The 25,561-nt window shown below is 43.4% G+C and overlaps 4 protein-coding genes across 11 annotated transcripts in view; 2 read left to right on the forward strand and 2 right to left on the reverse strand.

Moving 5' to 3' along the window:
- Positions 1-6,461, forward strand: part of LOC108030313 (5-hydroxytryptamine receptor 2A) — a 61,100-nt gene extending 54,639 nt beyond the window's left edge. For both annotated transcript variants that reach the window (XM_044092221.2, XM_050887798.1), the window contains 3 exons: positions 2,313-3,155; positions 3,868-3,989; positions 5,078-6,461. In XM_044092221.2, the coding sequence (XP_043948156.1) occupies positions 2,313-3,155; positions 3,868-3,966 (942 nt within the window). In that variant the 3' untranslated portion in view covers positions 3,967-3,989; positions 5,078-6,461. The remainder of the gene's footprint in view (positions 1-2,312; positions 3,156-3,867; positions 3,990-5,077) is intronic.
- Positions 6,462-6,801: 340 nt separating this feature from the next.
- Positions 6,802-16,883, reverse strand: LOC108030382 (beta-glucuronidase). Of its 6 annotated transcripts, none has more exons than XM_017103254.3 (9): positions 16,614-16,883; positions 9,305-9,708; positions 8,904-9,216; positions 8,277-8,814; positions 8,071-8,214; positions 7,928-8,012; positions 7,696-7,872; positions 7,243-7,381; positions 6,802-7,177 (listed from the first exon to the last, which is right to left on the reverse strand). In XM_017103254.3, exons 1-9 carry the CDS (start codon positions 16,615-16,617, stop codon positions 7,011-7,013), a joined length of 1,971 nt encoding a protein of 656 aa, XP_016958743.1. In that variant the 5' UTR covers positions 16,618-16,883; the 3' UTR covers positions 6,802-7,010. The 6 variants fall into 6 exon arrangements, with proteins under 6 accessions (XP_016958743.1, XP_050743697.1, XP_050743698.1 ...); XM_050887740.1 differs by lacking the exon at positions 16,614-16,883 and adding an exon at positions 14,735-14,795; XM_050887741.1 differs by lacking the exon at positions 16,614-16,883 and adding an exon at positions 14,427-14,511.
- A 586-nt stretch (positions 16,884-17,469) lies between these two features.
- LOC108030174 (exostosin-3) lies at positions 17,470-21,612 on the forward strand. Its single transcript, XM_017102914.3, has 3 exons — positions 17,470-17,786; positions 18,159-18,284; positions 18,347-21,612. The coding sequence occupies exons 1-3, from the start codon at positions 17,559-17,561 to the stop codon at positions 20,909-20,911; spliced, it is 2,919 nt and encodes a 972-aa protein (XP_016958403.1). The 5' UTR covers positions 17,470-17,558; the 3' UTR covers positions 20,912-21,612.
- LOC108030175 (ankyrin repeat domain-containing protein 13D) lies at positions 21,598-25,407 on the reverse strand. 2 transcript variants are annotated; one of them, XM_017102916.3, is made up of 7 exons: positions 25,182-25,405; positions 24,918-25,050; positions 24,549-24,863; positions 23,922-24,238; positions 23,577-23,672; positions 22,773-23,515; positions 21,598-22,334 (listed from the first exon to the last, which is right to left on the reverse strand). In XM_017102916.3, the coding sequence occupies exons 1-7, from the start codon at positions 25,272-25,274 to the stop codon at positions 22,118-22,120; spliced, it is 1,914 nt and encodes a 637-aa protein (XP_016958405.1). In that variant the 5' UTR covers positions 25,275-25,405; the 3' UTR covers positions 21,598-22,117. The 2 variants fall into 2 exon arrangements, with proteins under 2 accessions (XP_016958405.1, XP_016958406.1); XM_017102917.3 differs by lacking the exon at positions 21,598-22,334 and adding an exon at positions 22,345-22,621 and having other exon boundaries at positions 25,182-25,407.
- Between the last annotated feature and the right edge of the window lie 154 nt (positions 25,408-25,561).

A 25,561-nucleotide genomic window follows, 5' to 3' on the forward strand; every position in this document is an offset into this window, starting at 1 on the left:
TTCTCCTCCCCGCGCCCCAAATCTTGGACCTGAGATTAAATATTTACTTGGGAATGGCTTCCACACACCTCTCTCTTTCGGTCGCCTTCCCCCTGGCCAAATAAATAAACAAACACACTTTTGCACGCATGACCCAAAGCAAATATATAAATTTATTATAGTTGTGTGTGCGTTAAATATGACCAACAAAAAAATCCACCGAAAATGCAGCCAAAAATAGGAAAAATGAACCCAAAATGAAAGTAAAATATCTGTGAATACTTACGTTTCGCATAATTACGGAAGCTGGTTGAGAGCTATGGTGAAAATTAAAACCTCTTTTTTTTCGCTTCAATGGCTGTCCTTCACTGCAGGTGCAAAATTGCAAAGTCCAATTCCAATGTGCAGCCCCATCCCCCATTTCTCATCTCGTCCATGTCTCCCATTGTTCACCATTGTTCGGTATCTGTAAATTAAACTACGCTCTTTGCTTTGGCAATTGGAAGCTTTGTTGATGATTTGACTTGGCTTCGCTTTGATTTGTTCGGGCTTTGATTTGATTTTTCCTTGGCTGCCTTGCAACATATTAAAAGAACTGCAGGAGGAACCAGATCGAACACACAGTTACAATGCCCATGACAATGTCACCTCACAATTGCAAAGTAGGGTGGACCTACACTGAAAAGCAATCTGCCGGAAAAATTCTAATAAATTAAATATTCTAAACACAATTAGCTAAGCCAACAACTTTTTTTAGGGTAACTGTTGATGAACTCTCGTTAACAATTAAAAACATACTTGCATATTTATTTTATGGAAAAGAACTTTGCTGGATTAAAATTGACTTTTTAAAAAGAGTTTTTAATTTACTGTAGGAAACTCCACCCTAATATGCACACATGTCGGCCAAGGATTCCTTATTCTTACTTTGTGTTTACACACAATTGGCGAATGGCCATTGAATTCGATGTGAACTAAGCTTATGTGCCGCATTTTATCCAATGATTCCATTGTTCCCGAAACAGCAGTTTATTCTTTTTGAATTTAAATGTCTTCCCCAGCACACAAATTACATACTAAACACAATATGCTTCACAATTGATGGCAGCATCACAGTCATAAAATTCATTTGGTCAAGACATTAATTGAACAAGGCTTATTTTCCAGAGCAATGGTGATGGTCAAAAAATAATAACAATAAATTCATTTTTTTTTTTGCTTTTTCCGAAGCAACCTAAGCATAAAAACTGTATAATTACCCACAGAAAAAATATTTATAATCGAGTATCAGCAAAAAAAATGTAATTTCAAATTATACTCATATTTCATTTGATTTAAAATTAAAATAGACACCATATTAAAACAACTTTACTTTTTTATTTTTAATTACTTTTTTTTGCTTTGAAAGCATTAAAAGCACATTGATGAAGCTAACAATCGAAACTATCGCGACACTCAACGTCGCTCTCACATCCCTAAATATTATCGTTATCGTCAGCAAGGGTGCCAGCTGCGAAGTAGACACAATTTATCACACGTAAAGTTCATTTTAGCACTTTGCGGCCACTTCCGCCCGACGCACACCTACGGCCGGCCTCAAATTACAGGTGATTATGGGAATTTTAGTGCTAGACAAGCCGTTAGCAGGACCGGCTCCTCAAATATGTACGTTACATCCGGCAAATTGCCTAGCAGCCCGTTCGAGTGGCTGGGGTCTGATAAAAACGGGGAGGGGCCCCGGGCTCATGGCCCCAAAATGGGCAACGAGCTTAACGAAAGTAAATATTTACCCCCTGATTTTATTCATTTACCGAAATTTATGGCCCCAGAGCCATGAAATTTGATGAGCACTAAATAAATTTATGAATGCAATGCGGGCACTGATTTAAAATGCTAATTTAGCGCATGGAACTTCATTGCGCGGTCAAAAATTGTGAAACTTTATGTATTGTACCTATCTATATCTGAATTGCGCTCTCTAAATAGGCAAGAAGGTTAAGCTTTTTTAAAAACAAAAATGCTTTAAGTATTTAAGAAAGCAATTATTAAAATAAAAGGGTCATTATTATTTTAATTTAAAAAATTGTCAATATACGGATATTTCTAATTACAAGCCAGAAAAAACAAAAAATATTTAGTCTTTAATTAATTATTCTTTTTTAACAATGAAATAATATTTTTTTAACCTTTTGTATTAGTTTATATTTCTTGCATTTTATATACGAAAAAATGTAAGCAAAAATCATTTTTTTGTGTGTACTTTGAACTGACTACCAAATTTAATTAGCCTACACACAAACTAACTCCCCACCGACTTCCCAATTCCATTGCAGGCGCCCAGCACCTCTGGCAGCCAGATAGCCACCGTGTCCCACCTGGTTGCCCTGGCCAAGCAGCAGGGCAAGTCCACCGCCAAGTCCTCGGCCGCTGTCAACGGGGCGGCCACATCGGGCAAGGGGGAGGATGGCCCGATGGCCAGACCAGAGGGGGAGGAGCAGCAGCAGCAGGAGGCGCACGGGGATCGGTTGGAGCACGGCGACCAGGAGCAGGATTTGCCGCAGCCCGCAACCGCAACATCAGCAACGCCGGCGGCCGTGGCCGAGGACCAGTGCAAGGCCAACGGGGTGGAGGTCCTGGAGGATCCGCAGTTGCAGCAGCAGCTCGAACAAGTGCAGCAGCTGCAGAAATCAACGAAATCCGGCGGAGGCGGGGCCAGCACGTCGAATGCCACCACAATTACGTCGATATCGGCGCTATCGCCACAAACACCGACCTCCCAGGGACCGGCAGCCCCAGCCGCCGGACCGATGACGGCCAAAACCAGCACGCTGACGAGCTGCAACCAGTCGCATCCGCTGTGCGGCACCGCCGCCGAGTCGCCCTCCACCCCCGAGCCACGCCCCCGCCAGCAGCCGCCCCCGCTGCAGCAGCAGCAGCAGCTGTCGAGCATCGCCAATCCCATGCAGAAGGTGAACAAGCGCAAGGAGACGCTGGAGGCCAAGCGGGAGCGCAAGGCGGCCAAGACGCTGGCCATCATCACCGGCGCCTTCGTCGTCTGCTGGCTGCCCTTCTTCGTCATGGCCCTGACCATGCCCCTCTGCGCCGCCTGCCAGATCAGCGACAGCGTGGCCTCGCTCTTCCTCTGGCTGGGCTACTTCAACTCCACCCTCAATCCGGTAAATGGAATATTAAATGCCCGCGTGTTTATGAAAAATTCTGCAGGCGGTTATGGGAAGTTGCCATGCATATTTATAGCAGTGGCAAAGGGCTTTCTCTTCTAGTTATCTTTAAGAAAATAGATCAAATAGGGCAACTTTATTTAGTACATTGAATGCTAGATGTTGAAAACTGAGCTAACATATTAACATAGCTATTTGGGTCCCGAATTATAAAATCATAGAGTATCCAAATTAAATCTAGATAAACATTATCAAAAACGATTAAACCATAATATTATTTATTACAAAACTAGTGAAATTTGGCAATCCCCTTTTTTGTTTTAATGGACATTTAGCATTCCACTAAATGAGTTAACAAGTTATATTCTAAAATATTATATACAAAACCTAACAAAACTTCTACCATTTCTTCTATTAACTAAAATTGTGCTAAACATACTTAAACTACAGCCCCTTTTAATTTTTTTTATAATAAGGTAATAAGTCTTAACAGCACTACTAAGTTGGTATTAAAAGTGAGTTTTTAAAGTCCGTAAAGTAACGTCTTCATTCCTGTCCAGCCATTAAAGTTTTCCTATCCAACTTTATAGTGTTTGACACAAATATCACATCGTATTATATTACGTTTGGTTCTGCCCATATAGGACTTTTTTTCGTGGAACTGCATCCCACTTTTCCTTCATTGTTGATTAAATATTCCCCCTTGCAGGTCATCTACACCATCTTCAGCCCGGAGTTCCGCCAGGCCTTCAAGCGCATCCTCTTCGGCGGCCACCGACCAGTCCACTACCGCAGCGGGAAGCTCTAGATAGTGCATGCGAAGAGGCGAAGGTGAGGTTCTAGATGAAACCGATACCCGGCAGTATGGGTACACTCAAGGAAAAGCACATAACATACTATTTATTTTGAATCATAAAAATGCCTTGGGCGCTCCCTACAAATTGATTTTGCTATGCCCAAAAAGGAGAAGACAATACTGTGAAGACTTCTTTGTTTATTTAATTGTATGATTTTTTTTTTCAAGTAATAAAAATACTTTTTTTTTACAAAAATGGAAAAGTTTTCCTAGATATTTGTTATCTTTTAAGTTATATTTTGCAACTTTTTTAATAAAATACAGTTTCAATGCTAGGAAGTTAATAAGTTATTTGTTATTGTTATTATTATGACTTTATTTTATATCGTTATATTAAAAAGGACATACATTTTTCCCTGTGCACAGCAGTTATGGTTATTGTGTTAGTCAATTTGGCCGGCGGCCATTGGAAACCTTTTCAAATCGAGTCAACGCACAAGCAATTGCATTCTTTATGCTATTGTCTCTGGCTGGCAAGTTTCAATTTTACGAAGCTCGAAACCTGACCCAAAATTGATATTGCTCGAGTGGGCGGAGGGGTCACGGCTGCAGCCTCTGAAGGAGTTTCGTGGTGGCGTCCTGCGACTCCTCACAGGAACTGAAACCATTGTTTGGGCTTGAAACGGGAGAAGAACTTTGGGCCAACAGCGAAACTTTTATCAGACCTTTATCGGACCTGTCATCTGCACGCAACGATGTTGGTCAATGCATTAGATTTATGCCACATTACCCAGGGCCCAGCACCCCAGCACCCCAGCCCGCCACCAGAGAAAGCCCTAACCCGAAACCCAATCGGGAAATGGGATTTTATCTACAGAGAAAGGCGCACAAGTTTTGAATAGTTACCATTTGCATTCGCTGAAGGAACCGCCATCTGCGTGTGGCAGCAGTTGAATCTTTGCCATTCATTCATTTCCGTTTCCAAAGGCAACATGAAAGTTAAATTAAGTAACATTAATTTGCAGAAATGCAGCTTAGTTTGAACTTTCTCCGTGAATGCGGAAAGTTTTTGGCGCCCTTGCAGCGATTCACACTTTACTAATGAATTGCACTACTTTTGCAGACGCTTCTGCTGAACCGACAAGCGGATGTTGATCTAACCTCTTCGGCTATAACCAGGCGGGACTAACGCATCTTGTATACCAGAGGACGGAGGAGGAGTCCCGAGACGAAGGATCACGTTGCAGTTGCATAACCATTAGTCATTAAGAGTGTAAATAGCGGATTGAATTGATGTTGACACCCCTGCAAATATATTCTCTTAGTTATAGCTAAATTTATAGAGCCAAGTGGAGACTGTTTTTAGAAGCGAGAAGTTGAATTGTGCAGAGATGCCACCAAGCAAACACAAAGTATCTAATCAAAATAGCTAGCTGTAAGCCACCCCTACCGCATAGTCGACATATAGAGCAATCTACTACCAATTTTTATGTGTTTTCCGACTTAACGTGAACTGTATAACTCATAGCCATGTTAGGTGCTAGACCCTGTCTCTCTCCACACTGCTTCGACAGGGGGATGTTGACTTAGGATTGGGATTTGGGAGGTGGGAGGTGGGAGCCAAGGCATTGGAATCGTTATAACTGAAGCGAGTACTCGATTATGTATAGCCCAGCTAGAGACATTTAATAGGCGCACTGATCGGCGATCAGTACGCGTTTTAGACTTACGTACATTTGTTGAGCATCGTACTAAACTGTAATATTGATATAGGATCCATAACTTATCGAACCGGTGGAAGCCAGTTTAAATTAAATTTAAACGTATTGTTAAAGCCGCAGCTAGGTAAACGTTACATATAAAACTGTTGTACTATTACGTATGTGTTAGATCGGTAATTGTGTGTCGAGGATTTCTTTGAATAAGCTGGCATATTACGTATCTTATAAGCGAACAGTTCGACACGACATGTAATATTTGAAGAGCAAACTACTTTCGGGAAAAATGGGTAAAACGTAATTAGCTAAACCAAACAAACACGTAAAACACATTGCATCATGGTGCAGAATAGCTAGGATTAAGCGAAGCGTAACGGCGGATATCACGATGTTTTACCTTCATTCAACTACCAAGCGAACTACTCGAAAACCAAAATCAAAACTCTACGAAAACTTTAAGCCGACATCATTACCTAGTGACTAAGTGTTTGCAGATCTGTCTATCTTTAAATACAAAATACCAATAGAAATAAAGCGTATCCCGATGACGCCATGCCTGGCAGTAATTCGAATAGACACCCACACAATTTTCTCTCTAAAATTGGCCTAAGGCGAATGCTTATCCTTTTTGTTTTAATTTGATTTTTGTAATATTGGTTCAAACAAATTGGCGCGCATTTTTAAAAGAATTATTGCCGGGCATGCGGGTCAACAGTCTGGGTTTTTTCGCTAAACAAACAGCATAAGTTAAACTAACGAGATTACTATAAAATTCATTGGCTGCAATTTAAATAAAATTCAACTTTCATGGAAGAAGGAAGGTGTCGTGTTTTTTTGAAAGTGGAAATGCATTTTTTTGAGGTCAATTTACTTTTTTTAGGGGACTAAAATTCAAAAAGCGCGGCTTGCAGTGTTGCCAGCTCAAATTTGATGCTGAATATTTACAATCGATGACAGTCTGGCAACGTTTTATCGTTTCTTATCGATAGTTGGGCGCCAAACATACTTATTTTCAAATATGACCAGAATTTTGGAAATGTTGTATAAAATATTGTTGAATAAGAAATAAATAAGTTATTCCCAACAGCACAATAGGAATCTATCTCACAATAAATAAATAAATTAAATATAAATAATGCACATTCATTTATTATCTTACGCTTACAAGTACATACAAAAATACAATCATTTGGAGCTATTCATAAAATATGGTACAGGGCAATGCAGCGGAATGGAAATCGGGTAAAAATGCTGGTGGCAGTATCCAAGGATACAGATTTCCTTGGCGATCAAGCGTATTTACAGGGGCCAACTACTCGCCATTGTCTCCCCTATCCGTTAGGATGCCAGGTTGGCGATGTAGGTGAAGAGATCGTCCGGAAAGTTGCACTGGTCCAACTCCCTGCCCAGGGCGAAGTATCTCTTGCGGAGGAGATGGGCAGCCGCCTTGGGCTGACGGGCCCGGGTGAATACGCCCTTCTTATTGCCGCCCACGCGGGTATAGCCTGAATTTAAAATTATTTATCAGATGTTATATTTCTAAAATGATTATCAAATTGGGATCACTCACTTTGAGCTGTCTTAAAGTCGGCAAAGTTCCACACAAACTCGCCAATGAACCATCCTTTCTTGCGCAGCTCATCAAAGGCCCTGAAATGGCGGGAAAACGCCTCTGTCTGGAATTCCTCCGACCAAACATAGGCCGGTTGCTAAAATACCAATAAGATTGTATGTAAAGATTACTCAATTTTATTTTAAAATAATGTATTTGCTAAGCAATCCAAAGAGGGTAACAATCGGGCAAAAAACATATTTGATGGTTTATTTGTAATCTTAATTATCGAAATGATTTAACTCTGAAGTATAGTAATCTATGCAGTAAATTAAATCAATTTCTTAGATTTTCTTAATTTTTTGGTGTCAATGAGGTGTTAAGTTAATTTATTTTACATTCATAAAATATTATTAAAACAAACAATCAGAAGATACCTCTTTCGTTAATCAGTATTCTCCAATAACTTACCATATGCAAACCCTCCAGGGTATCCGCTCCATACTCAGACATGAGAATGGGTTTGTTGTAATGTTTGTTCCAGGCGACGGCCTCATCGATTACGTTCTGGGTGACCATATCCAGACGTCCGGTGTTTGAGTACCAGGCGTTGTAGCGATTGAAGCTGATGATGTCCAGAGAACGTCCCTGGGAGGAATATTTGATATTATAATTGATATTGAGAAGTATCTAAAGTACTTACCGCCTTGTCCTGGGTGTGGGGCACAGCAATGGCCGCCGTTATGGGTCGGGAACTATCCAACGAGCGTGTGTAGTTGGCCACCAACCTAGAAGGATTATGAACTATATTAGCTACTGAGAGATAAATATTTATTGGCTACCCACTCGAAGTACGAGTCCGCGCTCATGCTGCCGGTTCGGGGTTCATTGGCAATGGACCACATCACAACACTTGGGTGATTGCGATCCCTATGAATGAGCTGCTCCAGCGATGACTTATGCTTGTCCAGCAGCTCCTGGCTGTAGTTTCTGGAAAACAAAGGTCAAACAGCTTTAGTAAGGATTCCTCCAAGGATTAAGAACCACTCAACTCTGTATCCACACTGGGACACTCGTCGATGATCATAATTCCGTGCTCATCCGCAAACTGCATGGACTCCTCGGAGTAGGGATAGTGCGAGGTGCGGTACGCATTCGCTCCAATCCACTTGAGCAGGTTGAAGTCCCGAACCATCAGGGCATTATCTAGACCTTTACCCCGGATATCCGCGTCTTCGTGTCGCCCAAAGCCACGGAAGTAGACGGGCTTGCCGTTGATCAGGAACTGCTGTTTGTTCCAACTCAGTGTGCGTATGCCCACCTTCAGGCGGTAGACATCCAGCAGCTCCTCGTTGCTGGCCAGCAGTTTGATCTCCAGCTCATACAGGTAGCCGGGTTCCGGGTGCATGAGGTAGGGCCACCACGGCTTCACCTGGCTCACCTGCAACTTGCCTCCCAGTTTGCCATCGGACGTTGCGTTGGCCACCAATTTGCCTTCCTTGTCGTACAGGTTGGCCTGGATTTGGAGGACATTATCCGCCTCGTTGGCAGCACTTCCGTTCACACTAACGCTGTAAGAGACCTCGCCAACTGTAAGCCAGGGGACTATTATTAGTAAGAGATTAAAAGAGGTAGCTAATCGAAACAAGAGAGATTCGGTGGATTCCCTCGAATCTTACTACTGGCATCCCCCGAAAGGTTGGTGGTGACCTCGACCTCCTCGATAAAGGTGCGCGGTGTGGTGTACAGATGCACGCTCCTGTGGATCCCCGCGTAGTTGAAGAAGTCGAAGGTGTAGCTCTGCACAATGGTCATCCCATTGTCGTTGGGCACCTCCGTGATCCTGCCCTGCGGCACAGTCGTCTGGATCAGGGCGTTGTCGCACATCACCGTAATCCGGTTCTCGGCTCCGTAGTTCAGGAGGTCCGTGACCTCAGCCTCGAAGGGCAGGTGGCCCATCTCGTGCTTCACCACCTTCTGACCATTGATCCACTGAAAATAAAAATATATATAACACATTTCATACGGATTTCCCTGAGTAAACTATCTGAAAGTGATCTTAAGATCTTAAAATACCCACCACATAAGCCTCGTAGTGGACACTGCCGAACCTCAGCCAGATCCTCTGGTCCTTGGCCCAGGAGCGGGGCACGAAGAACTTCCGGTCGTACCACACAGTGCCCACGTGGTCCCTCAGGTTGTCCGTGGTTATGTCGTTATAGGAGGCGGGCACTGGCATCGGGATCGTCGGCCTGCTCTGGCTCAGCTCCTTGGCATACCACTCGTCCCGCACCCCCTGCGTGGGATTCGCCTGGTCGGAGCGCACAAAGTTCCAGATCCCGTCCAGGGATCGCACCTCCCGCGTCTCCGATTCCCTGGGATACAGCATTCCACGCGTCTGGGGCACCTCCTTGTTGACCAGGATCAGGGCTATGGAGAAGTGCAGGACATACAGACCAGTGACCAGGGAGAAGAAGGATAACGCTGCGAATACAAAGGTACATGAGGGTGTAAAGAGGGGGTTAAGATAATATACAAACATCGGAGTGAACATGACACACCGATAATGGGGGTGACGATTTTGCCTATCACAAATTTCCACCTTCTGATAAGCGGAAAAACGCGACTATACAGAGAAATGCGCGTGGTCAGTGGAAGAATCGGGTCATACTGAGCTTGGACAGACATTTTCGATACTAAATTGAAAGCCTGCGAATTTTTGTCGAAGAGCTCCAAAAATTACGTGGAACACGGGCAAATTGGGTGTAAGACAAGCCCAAGAAAGTTTATGAATGGTATCTTTTATTGTCATTCGCTGATAAGCAGATACCCAGTGGATAAGCAAACATGAGCGTAGCATAAGAAAATTCACAAGAGGGAAGTCGATTGATATCATGGCAAAGCAATATTTTTTTGAGAGAATAACAAACAAAATTGCGTGTAAGGCAGATATTTTTGACTCAGTTGAGGTTCCCATACTCCTGTTTTCATGCAACCCACACAAATTTAATAAGTCTTTACATTCTGGAAGTAGCCTTAAGCAACTCAATTTAAAACCAGTCTGTTTCCGTAGATCAAACTTCTCAAGAAATCAAATCAATAGGATAATTACAGTCAACGGCTTAACGATTTTCTTATTTAGAAATTAATAAATGTTAGAGTAGTTTGAATTAAACTTTAAATATTTTGAAACTAGCCTATTATATTTATTGATAGTTTTGTATTGATTTTTGGCATATTGGTAAAAAAAATATTAGTTTGTATCTGTAAACTTTTTAAATTTAATTGTGGCAAATGGTAACTTTTTTAAAAAGGAACATCCCGCGAAGGTACAACATATTTTGGTGTCTACCATGCTTCCTCTGCTACCTTTTTTCCACGGTGATTTGACCACTTGCCCTGTGGCCTCTGGATTCATTTTATTTTTTACAAGTCGAATTTTAAAAAAATATAAAAAACCGATTTTTAACCAGAGGAAGAACAACCGAAAAGAAAACGCTACTTTTAATGTAGTTGCTGACGGAACTTTCTAGAAAAAATAACTTTTAATCATCACTACCGCTATAGGAGAATGAAGGATTAAAAAACAATTCATCAGAATAAGTAGATGCTGGATCGGAAATGATTCAAGCCTCCTCGATGTAGAACGGGGATTCCCGTATATGCATAATATATTGTAACTAACATTGTACATATATTTAAAGAAAGATTTTTTTACCCCTTTTACCTCCCACTATTTGCTAAGAAATTACAATTTCGACTTGCTTATATGTTAATAATAACTAGATTTGTAGATAATAATAACATTTATATTCTTAATAAATCAAGTTCCGTTCTCGTTATAAAATAGAGGGTTCGAGAATTTTTTTAAAAGTTAAGCTTTAAAAAAGTAAAAAATGTAAAAGTAAAAAAATATTAAAACAAGAAAGGAAGTTAACTTCGGCAAGCCAACGTTTTTATACCCTTTCAGTTATAGAAATAAACAACTTTAGTAAATAATTTGTTCATATTATTTTCCCACTAATTTCGCGATTGTTTATTCGAAATTCAGAACTAGTTAAAAAATGTTATTTCCAAGCTGAAAAGGTTATATGTCAAAAAGCACCAAAGCTATAATTTGTTATATATTATTTTCCCACCAACTTTCCGATCGTTCCTATGACAGCTATATGTTATAGTCTTCTGCTTCTAATAAAATTTTATTCGAAATTCAGAAATAATTTTAAAATGTTATTTCCAAGTTTAGAAGGTTAAATGTTAAAAAACACCGAAGATATAATTTTTTCGTATTACTCATTTTCCGATCGTTGCTATGGCAGCTATATGATATAGTCGTCCGATTTTGATAAAATTTATTTCGAAATTCTGAACTATTTAAAAATGTTATTTCCAAGCTTAGAAGGTTATATAAAACACAGAAGACATAATTTTTTTAAAATTTTTTCCCCGATAGTTTCTATGGGAGCTATAAGATATAGTTGTCCGACCCGGCTGGTTCCGACTTATATACTACCTGCAATAGAAAGAAGGCTTTTGTGAAAGTTTCAGAGAGACTAGTTTTTGTAGAATCGGACAGACAGACGGACCAACAGACGGACATGGCTATATCGACTCGTCTAGTGACGCTGATCAAGAATATATATACTTTATGGGGAAACGTCTCCTTCACCCTCTGCAAGGGTATAATAATCATTAAAAATACAAGCAATAACTATTGTCTGTAAATATTCAAAATTCACTGCGTTAAAAACACTTTTTAGGTAAGCTTCTGAGTGTTGATCACAACTATAATGCATCAAGTTTTCCAGAAGTAAACGCCACTCTACGCATATCTTATCGGCCTTCTAATGTTGTGGTGCCGCATACCAGTTTTTTATTAATCATAATAATAAAAGCTTCCAATTTTAACTATTCGCTAGCGAAAAGTACCGCAAGCCACGATATTCATACTCACTTGGACAATTGTTTTATGCGATGTTCAAAGTCGGCGGGCGAAACGAAACGGAACGGAAAGAGTCCAATGAAAGGGAAACGGAAATGAAATCGGAATCTTTACAGTTTCGTATTAGGAGCAACAACAACACGATCAGGACAATGGGCAAAACAAAGAGCGAACAATGCGAATGAGCGGCACAAAGCGAAAGGGCGAAACCGGAGAACTGAGCTTTCAAGGTGCTCAGCGAAAGCTCTCACTCTCTCTCCCAGAAAAGCAACTACAACTGCCGATTCAGATTCAGATACATTTAGTGTGTCATCGTTCTCTGCTCAAATTTCGTTTTTGTTTTTGTCTTTATTCATGTTTTGCTTTAGTTTTGTTTTTGTTTCGGCCTTTGTTTTGGTTTTATTATTATGCAAATGTCGGACGCATTGTTCGGCACTTTGTTTTGCCAGTTAAACACGTTTTCCAGAGGGCAAGAATAAACGAAACGAACATTTCAGAAACCGCCACAATCCCATAATACGCATGCAGGCGAGAAAAGCCGAGAACTTGGCCCGTTCTCTCACGTCCGCGGGTCGCCGGGAAACTACTTCCTCCATTTATTTATCGCATCTCACATGTTTTGCCCCCTTAGGTCAGCTGTCTAATCGCAAAAGCTGTCTGCCGTGGGGGACAAAGATAAAAGCTCGAAGGAAAGCTCCTCGAAAGTGCAACGGTCGATTTCACAGATCGATAAATTGCAGATGGTTTCGATTGCTTCATAGACCGTTATCCAGTTTCGAAATTATTTCAAATAAAACATGATATTATTATGAAATTAATCATATTACAGCGTAACAATATTTAACATTAATCGCAAAGGCTGCTGTTTCGCTCAGTCAGAAGTAGTGCGGTTAATGTTAATAATAACTAATGAATAATTGCAATTTGATGCTAGGGATATCAGGATCTGTTTTCTGCGCATAAGTGGAAAAAAACTGTTTTATGAAATTAATGCTTTTCTTGAATCATCAAAACGAATGAAACATTCAGGCCACAATATCTATTTCCGCGGTCACTTTATGTATGTGTAATTCTTTCTTTTAATAATTCATAGAGTTTTGCTTAAATAAATAACTTAGTGAATCATAAAAATGTATGAAACAGTCGGACTAAAATATACCGGGGGACCTACAGAAATCGAACTAAAGGGATTTCTGTGAAAGCCCTCTATTTTTTATGCAAATAACCCTTGATACATTTTATATGGTTTATAAGTCGATAGCCAAAACTAAATGTTTCTGATAAGTCAGTCCCTATATGTTGTTATATTTCTCGTCAAGTTCGTACAAAAACATGCTTCAGGCGCCAACATGCAGCTTGCATCAGATATTGACTTGAAATCTTACCAAGCGCAAATAGAGATAATCCTCCCATTCCTCAGTCAGTTCAAATACTCAAAACTGATACACTTCACGGGATTCGTTCTTTTTTTATGTGTATTATTTCATTCCCTTAACTTCATGTTAAAATCTGCTTGGATGTGGTTAAAAATAGCTTTTAAGTCCATTTCCTAAGATTTATTAAAGACCAACTATTCAGTTGTATAAGTAAATATATGGACCTCTGACACATCCGAATTATGTACCAATTTGGACAAAAAGTATGGCAAATTTGTTTTTTTTTCCACCCGGGTATACTGTTAATAAGAATTATTCCTTTAGTGATATACTTTGCTTGTTTCTGGCGATTTCCGAAACTCAAGAGTCGATTGAGGAGATAAAAAAAAGGGAAAAAGGCATCCCGAAAAGGGACTTTTTGACATGTTTCGAGGATTGGAAAAAACGTTGGGATTAGTGTAATTTATTGGGAGGGGATTACTTAAAAAAGGGATAAAGTTGATTTAAAATAATAAATAAAGATGTTTAAAATCACAAACAAATTCACTTTCATTTTGAACCACAGTACTACTTAACAATGGCTTTTGAAAAGTTAATAATTAATTAAAATTTTTAAAACTGCTAAGTTTGTATTTTTGCTAATATTTTATTTCAATAGCTGTATGTAAAGTTCTAAAAAAAATTAAATGGTCCTTTCTAACATTCTGTTTTAATTTGGCACAAACATTAAGCTATTTATATTTTCTATTATTTATTGTAATATATATTGTAAAACTGATATGTGGGAAATTAAATTTTCTTTTTTAAGTTGTGGTTCCCTTCTGTAGGTTATTTTCACTTGGCACGACTTTTAATTCGATTCGCAATGGGGACACTTGGCTTACACATGGCGATTGGCTATCACTATCCTGCTGCGATTCGCCACCCACTTCTACGGCTCACCGAAATCGACTGAGGTCGCACTTGCGCCGGCTGGGGCTTTTAAGGCCCTGAAACCAGGCCCCCGGCGAAACTCCAGATATTAAAATGCCCGGCACAGCGGGCGATGCACCGTTACGCACTGAATTATCGTTCGAATGGAGGGCAGTAGACGCTCCACACCGACCGAACCGATCCGAGCTGGAACGCACATGTATCCATGCACCCAGAACCGGAGCAGGGCCACGTGGTGGGGCCACTGCGCTGTGCTTACCCCAAATCTCATATTTGCGACACGTGAGGCGGATCTTCAAATGCATGTCAACTGCCCGGAGCCTGAGATCCCAACTATCCGTAGTTGCTCGCCGGAGAGAGCCGGTTTCTTGCGGCTACGTTCAGCGCTGCGTTGAAACTGAGTCCCAGTCGGAATAGCATTCGGATTCCCGAGTCCGGATCCACGGAAGCCCATGGCGGATGTGCCATTAATGGGCAAGGCAATTGCTACCGCTTGCGACTTGGCGGCGGCAAAGGTCGAAGGGTTGGGGGCCAAGGGGTGAGCCGGGCCTGGGGGTGGGGCGCGGCTATAGGAAGACACGCACCGCCGCTGCACTGAATGTGCCCCTAATTAAGCCCACCCCTGGCCACCTCGCGCCCCGATAAGCCGATGCCCAAGCCGCTTGTTCCAAATCCGAAGCACTCGTCATTCGGGGTCAACGAATCGAGCCGCAGCTACAGTCCAGCTTCTGAATTCTAATTCCTTGCTCTCCATTTAACCCTAATAAGCATCGAGCTGATTACAAAACTTAAGTTCTAGTTAAAAAAAAAAACAGCGAAAAAATGTAAATTACGGAACTTTAAAAAGCCATACCAATCCTTATCTTTAAAATGTAATACATAATTTTAATTCCTGCTCTCAATTTAAATTTAATAATAATTAATAGACATATTAAGCCATCAAGCTGATTGTACAGCTTAAGTTCTAATCCAATATTATTATATAAAAAGGAAAGGATATGCCCGAAAATTAAAAAAACATTCCATTTCGTCTACTTAAAAAATAAACAGAAAAAATACCAATCTTTATCTTTGGAATATATAAAATATAAAAAAAAGATAACAATAAGTGGAAAAGAAAAGTAAAAGAAAATTCCAGGATCGAAATAAAATAACTCAAGATTTTTGGGAACCACTAAGATAAGATCATTATTAAGTGCAAAAGTGCAAAACATTATGTCCAGATCAATGAGCCCTTTCATGTTAGGCAAGCTTGACTGTAGGAACTAGGCGAGTTCGGAGCATTGGGAGGAAGGGACTAAGTTTCAATTAAGTGTTGCTGGCCTGGTCCCGAAGTGGAGTTTAATTAGTCTTGATTGGGAACGAATGCGGAAGTTCTTGCTCCCCCAGAAATAGGTTGACATACATTGCAGGTTTAGCTGGTAATCCAATTGCGAATATTAACCAGTAGTAATGTTTTCGAAAGCATAGCTAAGAAGGAAATATTTATATGATGTAAACAAAAATAGATTGTTATTTGCTTTGGTTGTGCATTTATAGTACAACTAGGGAAACATCCCATCAAAACATATTAGCTTTACACAATGGGGCCCCGCAAAGGTTATCATGAACTAATAAGATTAGAACGTCACTGGAAATACTCTTGTCCTCATCGCTAGATTTATTAAGCAGACGAGCTGCATTAGAAAGGAAAGGTTTATTTCTGCGAGAGCAAAGACCTTTAAACAAAGAACACAGGCCAGAGACTTGATATCTAATCATATCACCTTGACAGACTTCCAAAGCCGATGGATTCTGAATATGCCATAAATAAACTTATTTTACTATCTCTGGAAAGGTTATAGGTTGTTTTCTTAAGTCGATCGGTGAGTCATAAAAATAACCCAAAAGTTGTATCCTAGAAAGAGTAACCATCCACTGCTAATCGGTAAACAATGATACCCCACTAGACATCGCACCCACAAGTGTTAATAGGGTATGGATGGTATGTACCCACGCCTATTGCCATTTTCCTTTCGTTTGGCTTTCACTTTCAAGGCCCAGCCCACAAAGGCAGGCCCAAAGCAAAGAAAAGAATCAATGGACGGCCGAAGAAAGTGAAAATGTCACCGACAGTAAATACAAATACAGGAGTTTACCCATTTTCGGATATTCCGTGCAGGATTCCGGACGATGATGGATGTGTCTGTGGGGCTGTAATTAAACTCCAGGTGGCTTTGTGCACTTAGGAACTATGCGATGGTAATTAAAGCCCGGCCACTCTTGGTTAAAACTTAGCAGTCATTTCGCGGCTATTAATACTCGTTTCAAGCGTTCTGCCGGTAATTAGATAAACAAACTGAACGACAACCGCAGTGCGAAGCCGGCGCACCGCTGAATTGGATGCGACTGAAATCACGAGCGGTGTTTGCCAAGTCGAGTTCAAAATCAGACTGCTGCGAAGCTTTGAGTCCGCTGTTAAGCGCAAGCTGTAGATACGCTGTAAAGGCCGAGCATGGGACTTTATGTTCAAATGGGCAGTCTCCCTTGGGCGGTAAGTTCGAAAGCATAACAATTTCTAGGAAAGTAATAAAAATGGAAATATATATTGATACTATATTTATTTTTTGCCTAAACCCACGTTTAGTGTTTTGGGTTACAAAAAGTTATTTGTGTTCCCAAAAAATCGGGAATAAAAGAACATACGTACATAACATACAACAAAAACATCATTTACCACGATTTCCTACGAATTCTAGACGCGATTTTTTAAAAATAGTTGTAAAATGAACTGAATAAGACGCTTACATTTAAGCTAACAATATTATTAACTATTAATATCCATAAATTTCGATTTTCTATGTTCTACAGATGCCAAAAAACTTAAAATCAGTACATTTATGGTCAATATATTTAATTTAAATTTGGCGGACTGGACCTACTACCGTTACCATTATCGATAAATTTCGCTCGGCCGATAACTTTCGACATGCTGGAGTCACAAATGCAGCCCTCGCCTGCGTTGCCAACTGGACGAGCACAACTCGCGAATAAGTGTAAATAAATGCGTTATTTCGGTGAGATCGCGAGCTGAAGCTGATGCCATGCCACCGGCGTACGACCTTGGCGACTCCGGAGAGGCGTACCACCCCCTGGACACTGGCTGTGCTGGCGGCAAGGACGCCAGTGGCCCGAGCTCCTCCGCCGCCCAGATCCGCCCAACGATGGTAGTCCGGACGTCCTGGATGCGGCTGTTCCGCCGCTACAAGATGCCGGCGGTGCTCCTGATGCTGCTGCTGCTCGTATCCTGCCTAGCGTACCGAATCCTCAGCGTAGGTATCGGGAACTCCCGATCTTTAAAAGACAAGAAGCTAACTCCAGTGGAGCAAGTGATGCGGCACCACATCCGGGGTCATGACTCCAAGATGGAATGATAACGCTCCAAATGCGTACTCTTTACTTTAGAATGGTTTTGAAATATTGAAGTTAGGCTGGTTTCATCTATAATGTTAACTCCAATTTTGTAAATATTTTCAATAAGATATAACATTCTCTAGTTATTCACACAATACGGATATCACTGCCTTGTTTCCAACAGCAATTGTGTCATGTTAGCTTATCTCAACGTTATCTGAGTGTGTCGAAGACACTATTAACTCTTCATTAATAAATATTGATAAAATGTTAAAAATAACTTCTTCCAGACTGAGCAAGATGCCCCACCCCTGGATCTCCATCGCAGCTCACCCCTTTTGGACGCCTACGAGGACTTCAGCGCCATGAGGGCGGGCGATTTGAAGATGCGCATCGAGGAGATGGTGCGAATTAAGGTGAGTGCCGAGAAAAGCAATCAGACCAAGTCACAAACCCTAGTCCACACCTTTCCATCCAGAGCACAGTGTCTGTGGAGCTGCGCGAGCTGGAGTCCCGTCGCCAGAAGCTGCAATCAGACATCAGTCAGTACAACCAGAAGATCGAGGAGCTAAAGCAGGAACTTCTCAGGGAGCAAACGGAACTGGAGCGCCTCAAGATCTCAGTGGAGCAAGCGCAGGTGGCCCAGCGAGAGGCAGTTCAGCGGAACACCCCGGACTTGGCACTGCCCCGCTCCCTTTTGCCCAACACACTGCCAAGGAGGATGAATCCCATCACTGGAGGAATGGCGGCCAGCTGCGAGATGCACAACTGCTTTAATCACTCCCGCTGCAGCCTTACCTCAGGATTTCCCGTTTATCTGTACGATCCAGATGAGCATGGCGTGCAGAGAAAGGGCTACGATATCGATGGTTTCCTGAAGACCACGCTGAAACAGACTTTGGGATACAATGCGCATATAGTCAAGGATCCCAAGCATGCCTGCATCTACCTGGTGCTTGTGGGAGAGGCTCTGCTTGAACAGGATCTCCTGCGGAACAATCGCTATGCGGCGCAGGAGGCGGAGCATCAGCAGCCCTCCACACCCAGTCAAGCCAATGACTGCCCCGTGGATATGGAAAAACTTTACAGCCTGCCTTATTGGGGCGGCGATGGTCGCAACCATGTGCTTCTCAACTTGGCTAGACGAGATCTCACCTCGCACCGCACGAATCCCCTCTACAAGCAGAACACAATGCGAGCCATTGTGGTGCAGAGTGCCTTTGAAAGAGATCAGTTCCGTCCAGGCTACGACCTAATTGTGCCACCCATCTTGGGTCCTCCTGGTGGAGATGTGTGGCAGGAGTGCGCGGGAATGGTGCCAGCGAGAAGGAAATACCTGCTGAGCTACCAAGGAGAGCTAAGGCCCAAGCAAAGTGGCTTGAACCCTTTGGATGCGTTTATTCTGGAGCACCTGGCAGATATGGCCAAAGGCGCTACGCAGGATCAGTTTGTCCTACAATTCCAGTGCATCCCAGCCACAGAGCAGCAAGAGGGGGATTCCCTTCCAGATTGGAGGCTGTGTGGATCGGATTCCTCGCGCCGACAGTTGCTCAAGGACTCCACATTTTCTCTAATTTTACCCCCGTTGAATGGCATGGTTTCCTCGACGCTAATGCTTGCTAGGATCTATGAGGCTCTTCGTTCGGGAGCTGTGCCCGTCATCCTCGGGGCAGATGAACTGCGTTTGCCGTACGCTGAGACTCTGGATTGGAGGAGGTCGGCTATTCTCCTACCAAAAGCTCGGATTACAGAGCTGCACTTTCTCCTACGAGCAGTTCAGGACGCGGATTTACTGCTCTTGAGACGACAGGGGCGACTCATTTGGGAGCGCTATTTGAGCTCCGTTCAGGCCACCGTTGATACAGTGATTGCCAGCTTGAGGGATCGCCTTGGCATCCCGCCCAGACCAGTGCCATCAGTTATAGCGCAAAGTGTGTTTAACAGCACCTTTATACCTCTCAAATCAGACCCACCTGTTGGCTTGGATACGGAACCGGAGGAGTCGTTGGGCCCCATAGAACCGCCCTATCCCAGCCCGGCCTTTCGGCGGAACTACACAATATTGCGGATGCAGGCGAAGGAAGCCTGGAACGATTGGTTGGATCCCTTTTACCTATACCCTCAGCTGCCTTTCGATCCTGCACTGCCCTCGGAAGCCAAGTTCATGGGTTCGCACACTGGGTTTCGACCGATAGGCAAAGGACTTGGAGGAGCTGGCAAGGAGTTTGGAGAGTCACTGGGTGGAAACTACCCGCGAGAGCAGTTCACCATTGTAATGTTGACCTACGAAAGAGAGCAGGTCCTGATGGATTCACTTGGCAGGCTGTATGGTCTGCCCTATCTGCACAAAGTGGTGGTGGTTTGGAACTCACCGAAGCCACCATTGGATGACCTTCGCTGGCCGGATATTGGCGTTCCGGTGGCCGTCCTGCGGGCTCCCAGAAATTCACTGAACAACCGATTCCTGCCCTTCGATGTCATTGAAACCGAGGCAGTGCTCTCCGTGGACGACGATGCCCATCTGCGGCATGACGAGATTCTCTTTGGTTTCCGCGTGTGGCGAGAGCATCGCGACAGAGTTGTCGGCTTCCCCGGGCGCTATCACGCCTGGGACTTGGGCAACCCTAATGGCCAGTGGCACTACAACTCCAACTACAGCTGCGAACTCAGCATGGTGCTGACGGGAGCAGCGTTTGTGCACAAGTACTACCTCTACTTGTATACCTATCACCTGCCGCAGGCGATTAGGGATAAAGTGGATGAGTACATGAACTGTGAAGACATCGCCATGAACTTCCTGGTATCCCACATAACGAGGAAACCGCCGGTTAAAGTAACCTCCAGGTGGACGTTCCGCTGCCCCGGCTGCCCGGTATCGCTCAGCGAGGACGATACCCACTTCCAGGAGCGGCACAAGTGCATCAACTTCTTCAGCCGGGTGTTTGGCTATACGCCGCTGCTGAACACCCAATACCGAGCGGACTCCATTCTCTTCAAGACTCGTATCCCGCACGACAAGCAGAAGTGCTTCAAGTACATCTAGTCGTAAAACTGACCCAAGAACCCCAATTCCGACAAGGGCGGCCACTTCACTTACCTTAACGAAGTGATCACCAGCTGAATGAATCATAGACGTAAGTAAGACTTATCAGGCATGTTCCAGTCTTCATTTATTACCTTGTTAGAATAGTAAATTCGAGATATAGATTAGTTGAAATTAACAAATCCCTTTAAACATACAAGAAGGTGTGCAATACAACCAATTTTTACGACCCCAGCTGAACTTATAGCATTAAATATCGTTTATTGTCCAACTAGACTATGTGTTTTAGGTAGAAAGTTAAGATAGCCCTCATTTAGTATCACAAAAAGTGATTTCAAATCGAACAAATCTTTCGATCTGTGAAAACCGGAACATGCCCATATGTATATACTCTATTGTGACCTAAGTTTGGCCGTTGAAAGCCCTTGGAGATTGCGCAGCTCGCTTTTGTCTGATCGTTAGTTATTTAGCAGGGCTTTAAATGACCACCAGCCATTTTCAAAAGTATGCTTTTGAAAACTTACAAAAGTTGTATTCGAAAACCAGCTGAAGAATTTGAGCAGAAACCAAAACCAATTCTAAGACTTTTAGTGTGTTTGCTTAATTAGAGTAAGTTGTGTACCGATTTTGACTTTGTATATAGTGCTTAATAAACGAAACTATATCGCTAAGTAAAAGACCACTGGTTTTCTTCATGATTATTTCATATATTTTCTTCATTTACACAAAAAAGTGACTGCTTATATGCTCATGATGTGTCAGTGGGTATTAGTATAAATTATGGGTAATGCTGATTAGTGGATACGGATTAAGGACACGCACACATGTGGCTCACCGGTTAGATGGTAGCAAGGGTACACCTAACCGGCGCGAAGGATACGCAATACCATATCCTCCGGCTACCACACGCACTTAATTTTAAGATAGTATCTACCAGATACTAGATACATTTGCAAAAGCTACGGCTACGAGGACTACTTTGGATACAATGGTATATAAAGGGTGGATCCTTCGGTTGCGAGTGGACGAGTTGAGACCAGGCGACAGCTTCCCGCTTTGCGTCCCGCTTGTATCACAATTCAAAACAAGGACCGCGCGGGGAAGGATGCTAGGGAAACTTAAAGTACTCGTATTATTTATACAACTTAGTCCGAAGTTTACACTAGAAATTAAGAAGAACTTCAATTTGGAATCGCTGATTGGTGATTAGTGCTCCTGCAGACTGAGCTTCAGCGCCTGCTCGATCATCTCCTGCTCCTGCTGCCGCTCCAGCTCGAACTTCCTCTGCTCCTGTTGCGACAGCCGCATGGCCATGGCCAGATCCGGATCCACATACCGGAAGCCTCCATCGTCGTCATCCTCGGAGGCGGGCGAACCACTTTGCGGATTCGCATGGGCTCCGAGCAATGATTCCTGGAGGACCCTGCAATTGACAAAGGAAAAGGGCACAAGAACACACAAAGCTTGGATCAAAACTAGCAATACGAAAGGATGGGAGAGGGTTTTTTCTATCGCTACTTGAAGATCTTCTTCATGTAGCCCAAATCGTTTTTGAACTGTGCACCCGCCGAAGATGATCGCCCACGTGTCTGCGGCTCCAACTGGAGTTGTGAGTGGGGAAAGGATTGGGGATGGTGCTTGGGGGAGGGCGAGTACCGCCCGTACTGTTGGCGGTGGGGGGACAGTAAGTGCGAGGAGAAGCGGTGGCCACTAGCGTTTACCATTAACAGTTGTTAGTTTTGGTTTTCGAACAAAATCATACACAGTTTCGGCAACCGAAGTTGTAAATACCCTTGCAGAATTCATGGTTTGCACATCAACATTATTCTGCAAGAGCAAAATATCAATTCGCTGGACCTACCGTTGCAGTTGTTCGTCATCTTCGGGCAGAAGGTCCGATCCTACCACGTTTTGGCCCCTTAGCACCTCCCAGATGTCCACCTTGTCGTCGTCCCTGGCGTCCACGCCACAGGCTCCACTTGTTTCCACCAAGCTCTGCTCGATGGCATACTGCAGCATGTCATCCTCATCGAGAGGTATCTGGCGGCGGACATCGCTCCCCCTGTTTATGTAGTGAGCCGGGACATCAAAGCACCGATCGTCCACCAGACAAGTTACGCGATCTTCCTCCTGCAGCGTAGCCACATGCTCCACGGGTGTGGTTAAAGCGAATACATTTCCAAATGTGATGCAGGCATTCAGGACATGGAAGAGCGGGATTTCCACTTTGACGGGAAAACCGGCAGGCAGCTGCATTGTTATAAAGTCCCTCAGCTTGGACACATGTGGACTGGCCATGGTGGACATGAGATCCAGAATGGGAAGCACCTGTTCCTGCAGTCGAATGGGATGCTCCTCGGCCAGCCACAAGTTGGCCTTGAAGCGCTGCACCTTTGTGCTCAGGTTCTTGGGACCGCCAACGTCCCTGCCGTGAAGATCCACCTCCGGAGTAAAGTACTCCTCTGGAGTTACAGAAGACTTGGGTGTACTGATGCCTGATGCACAGGCGGAGCTGCCGTTGCTCTGATTTCCAGGGGCCGGTGAGATTCGACCACCGTTTTCAGCGCCGGGGAGGGAATCTTCCCCCAAACGAGGCGAGGGTGTCTGCAAAAATATGTAAAATAAATTAATATAAATGCAGTTGCACAAAAATATTTTGACATACGCGATCTTTGAGTGCTGCTGCGGCATCAGCGGGGGACACATAGTCCTCATCGGCAATTCCCAGCAGACTGTGGAGCGGCGTCCTTGCTGTCTTGTTCTAAAAATGTAAAAACCAATCCATAGTTAATAAATACAAATTAATTTTAATTTATAGGGTAGGTAAATGCCTAAGGTCTTGATGCTGACTAAAAAGAAAATATTGCTAGGCAGTTTTAGGAAATGATAAAGTGGCTATTAGCCAATCTGTAAGATAAACCACACCTAAGTACTTGCAATTAGCAAATGAGCGTGAAGCGAAGGGGAAAACCTTTGACTTATAATATTTTCACAATGCTTTATTATTTACCTTAATCTGCTCCTCGCTCAGGTGATCCATGCGCGTCTTGGTGACGAACTCCACATTGCTGGCTCCGTACACCTTGCAGTTGTAGCCGTTGATTATCTCCGATTTCTCGCTACGCCAGCCCCAAATGCCGCTCTTGTTGCGCTCAAAACTGATCTTGTCCATCTCGATGTTGTTGGTGATCACCGGGGCATTGAGACGGGCCCTCACAGTACCCAAGGCAGGTGGTATGGCCACAATGTCGCCGATGTCGCTGCTCATCTCCTCCACCATCACCTCGTTTGTGTCGTGATCGATCTCGATCATCGTGGCAGTTTCTTCTGCAAAGGGGAATTAAGGAATGAAACTTGTTTTTCAAAATTAGTTTTCAGATGGAAAACTTTAAAATATTGGTTTTGTTCTATACGAATTTATACTATAAACTTTTTTAATAAATTGATTTATTTACCCTAGGGCAATTAGGAACTGGACTGATTTAATATGGAAATTTATGAGTTGTTAATTGACATTAAACCTCTTATAATAAAACTATTGCCATGGTAATTAAACAAAACACTATCTAAACAAAAAATGAAGAGCCTATTTATATTAAGATACCCTCTATATAACATAAAATTAATGTCCACTTACTAGCTCCCTTGAAGATGTACGAGCGATTGCCCCGTTGCCAGGTGTTGTTGTCGAAGCCCAGGAGAGTGGTGTCTATCCGGACGTTGGCGCCCCGCTTGTATACCTTGTAGGTGTCGCTGGGGCAGAGGCGCGACATCAGCGGCACCCAGGAGGTGAACTCCCACTTCATCTCGATGTAGAAGTCGGGGGCATCCAGGAGGTGCTGCAGCAGCTTGGGCACATGCGTCACCCGCTGGACATGACGCTGGAGATCCCTCACCTCGATGATGGCCGTCAGGATGTCGACATCGCCGGTGCAAACGGCCTCCTGGACAACTGGGAGAGGGGATTACATGGGTTTCTCTGTGGGATCACTCTCGGTACACTTACTGGACCATCCTTCGTGCTCGTAGGTGGCATTGCACTTGGCTGCCAGCAGGCACTTGACGCACGCCAAATTGGCCAATCTCACGGCCAGCATCAGGGGCGTGCGGCCGCGGGGATCGATTTTCTCCTTATCGTTCTGCAAGGTGACGGAATCAGTGGTTTTTATCGCCGTGCCATTTCCCCGGACCCTGCTAATTCAATTAGCACCTGTCCCTGGGGGCCACACCCACGCCCCGCGCCCCCCACGGAGCACCAACCCCTTTTCACCTGCTCAAGGGCCGCCTGCAGCTGCTCCAGCTCGTTGTGCCAGATGTGCCAGTGCAGCGGGTACTCCGCCTTGATCTCCTCAACGCTCCTCATCCTGGATCTCGGTTTGCGCCGTCTGCTCTGCGGCTAAATGGCGATTTCTTTTGTTTCTGGGCTCCGTGTGAAAAAAAAAACAAACTCGATGGGGCGGAGGTCTGGTCACACTGCGGCGGCCCATCGATAGAGGCCTAGTGATGGCAAACGTAAAACGCCGGCAAGCGAGTTATCGGTTGGCGATTACCATTGTCTATTGTCACAGTTGGGAAAAATTAAGCATATTAAGAACAGTTGAAAAACTAATGTAATACCAATATGTAAAACCAATATGACAAAATACACAA

This window comes from Drosophila biarmipes, chromosome 2R (assembly GCF_025231255.1).
Source record: "Drosophila biarmipes strain raj3 chromosome 2R, RU_DBia_V1.1, whole genome shotgun sequence".
NCBI lineage: Eukaryota > Metazoa > Arthropoda > Insecta > Diptera > Drosophilidae > Drosophila > Drosophila biarmipes.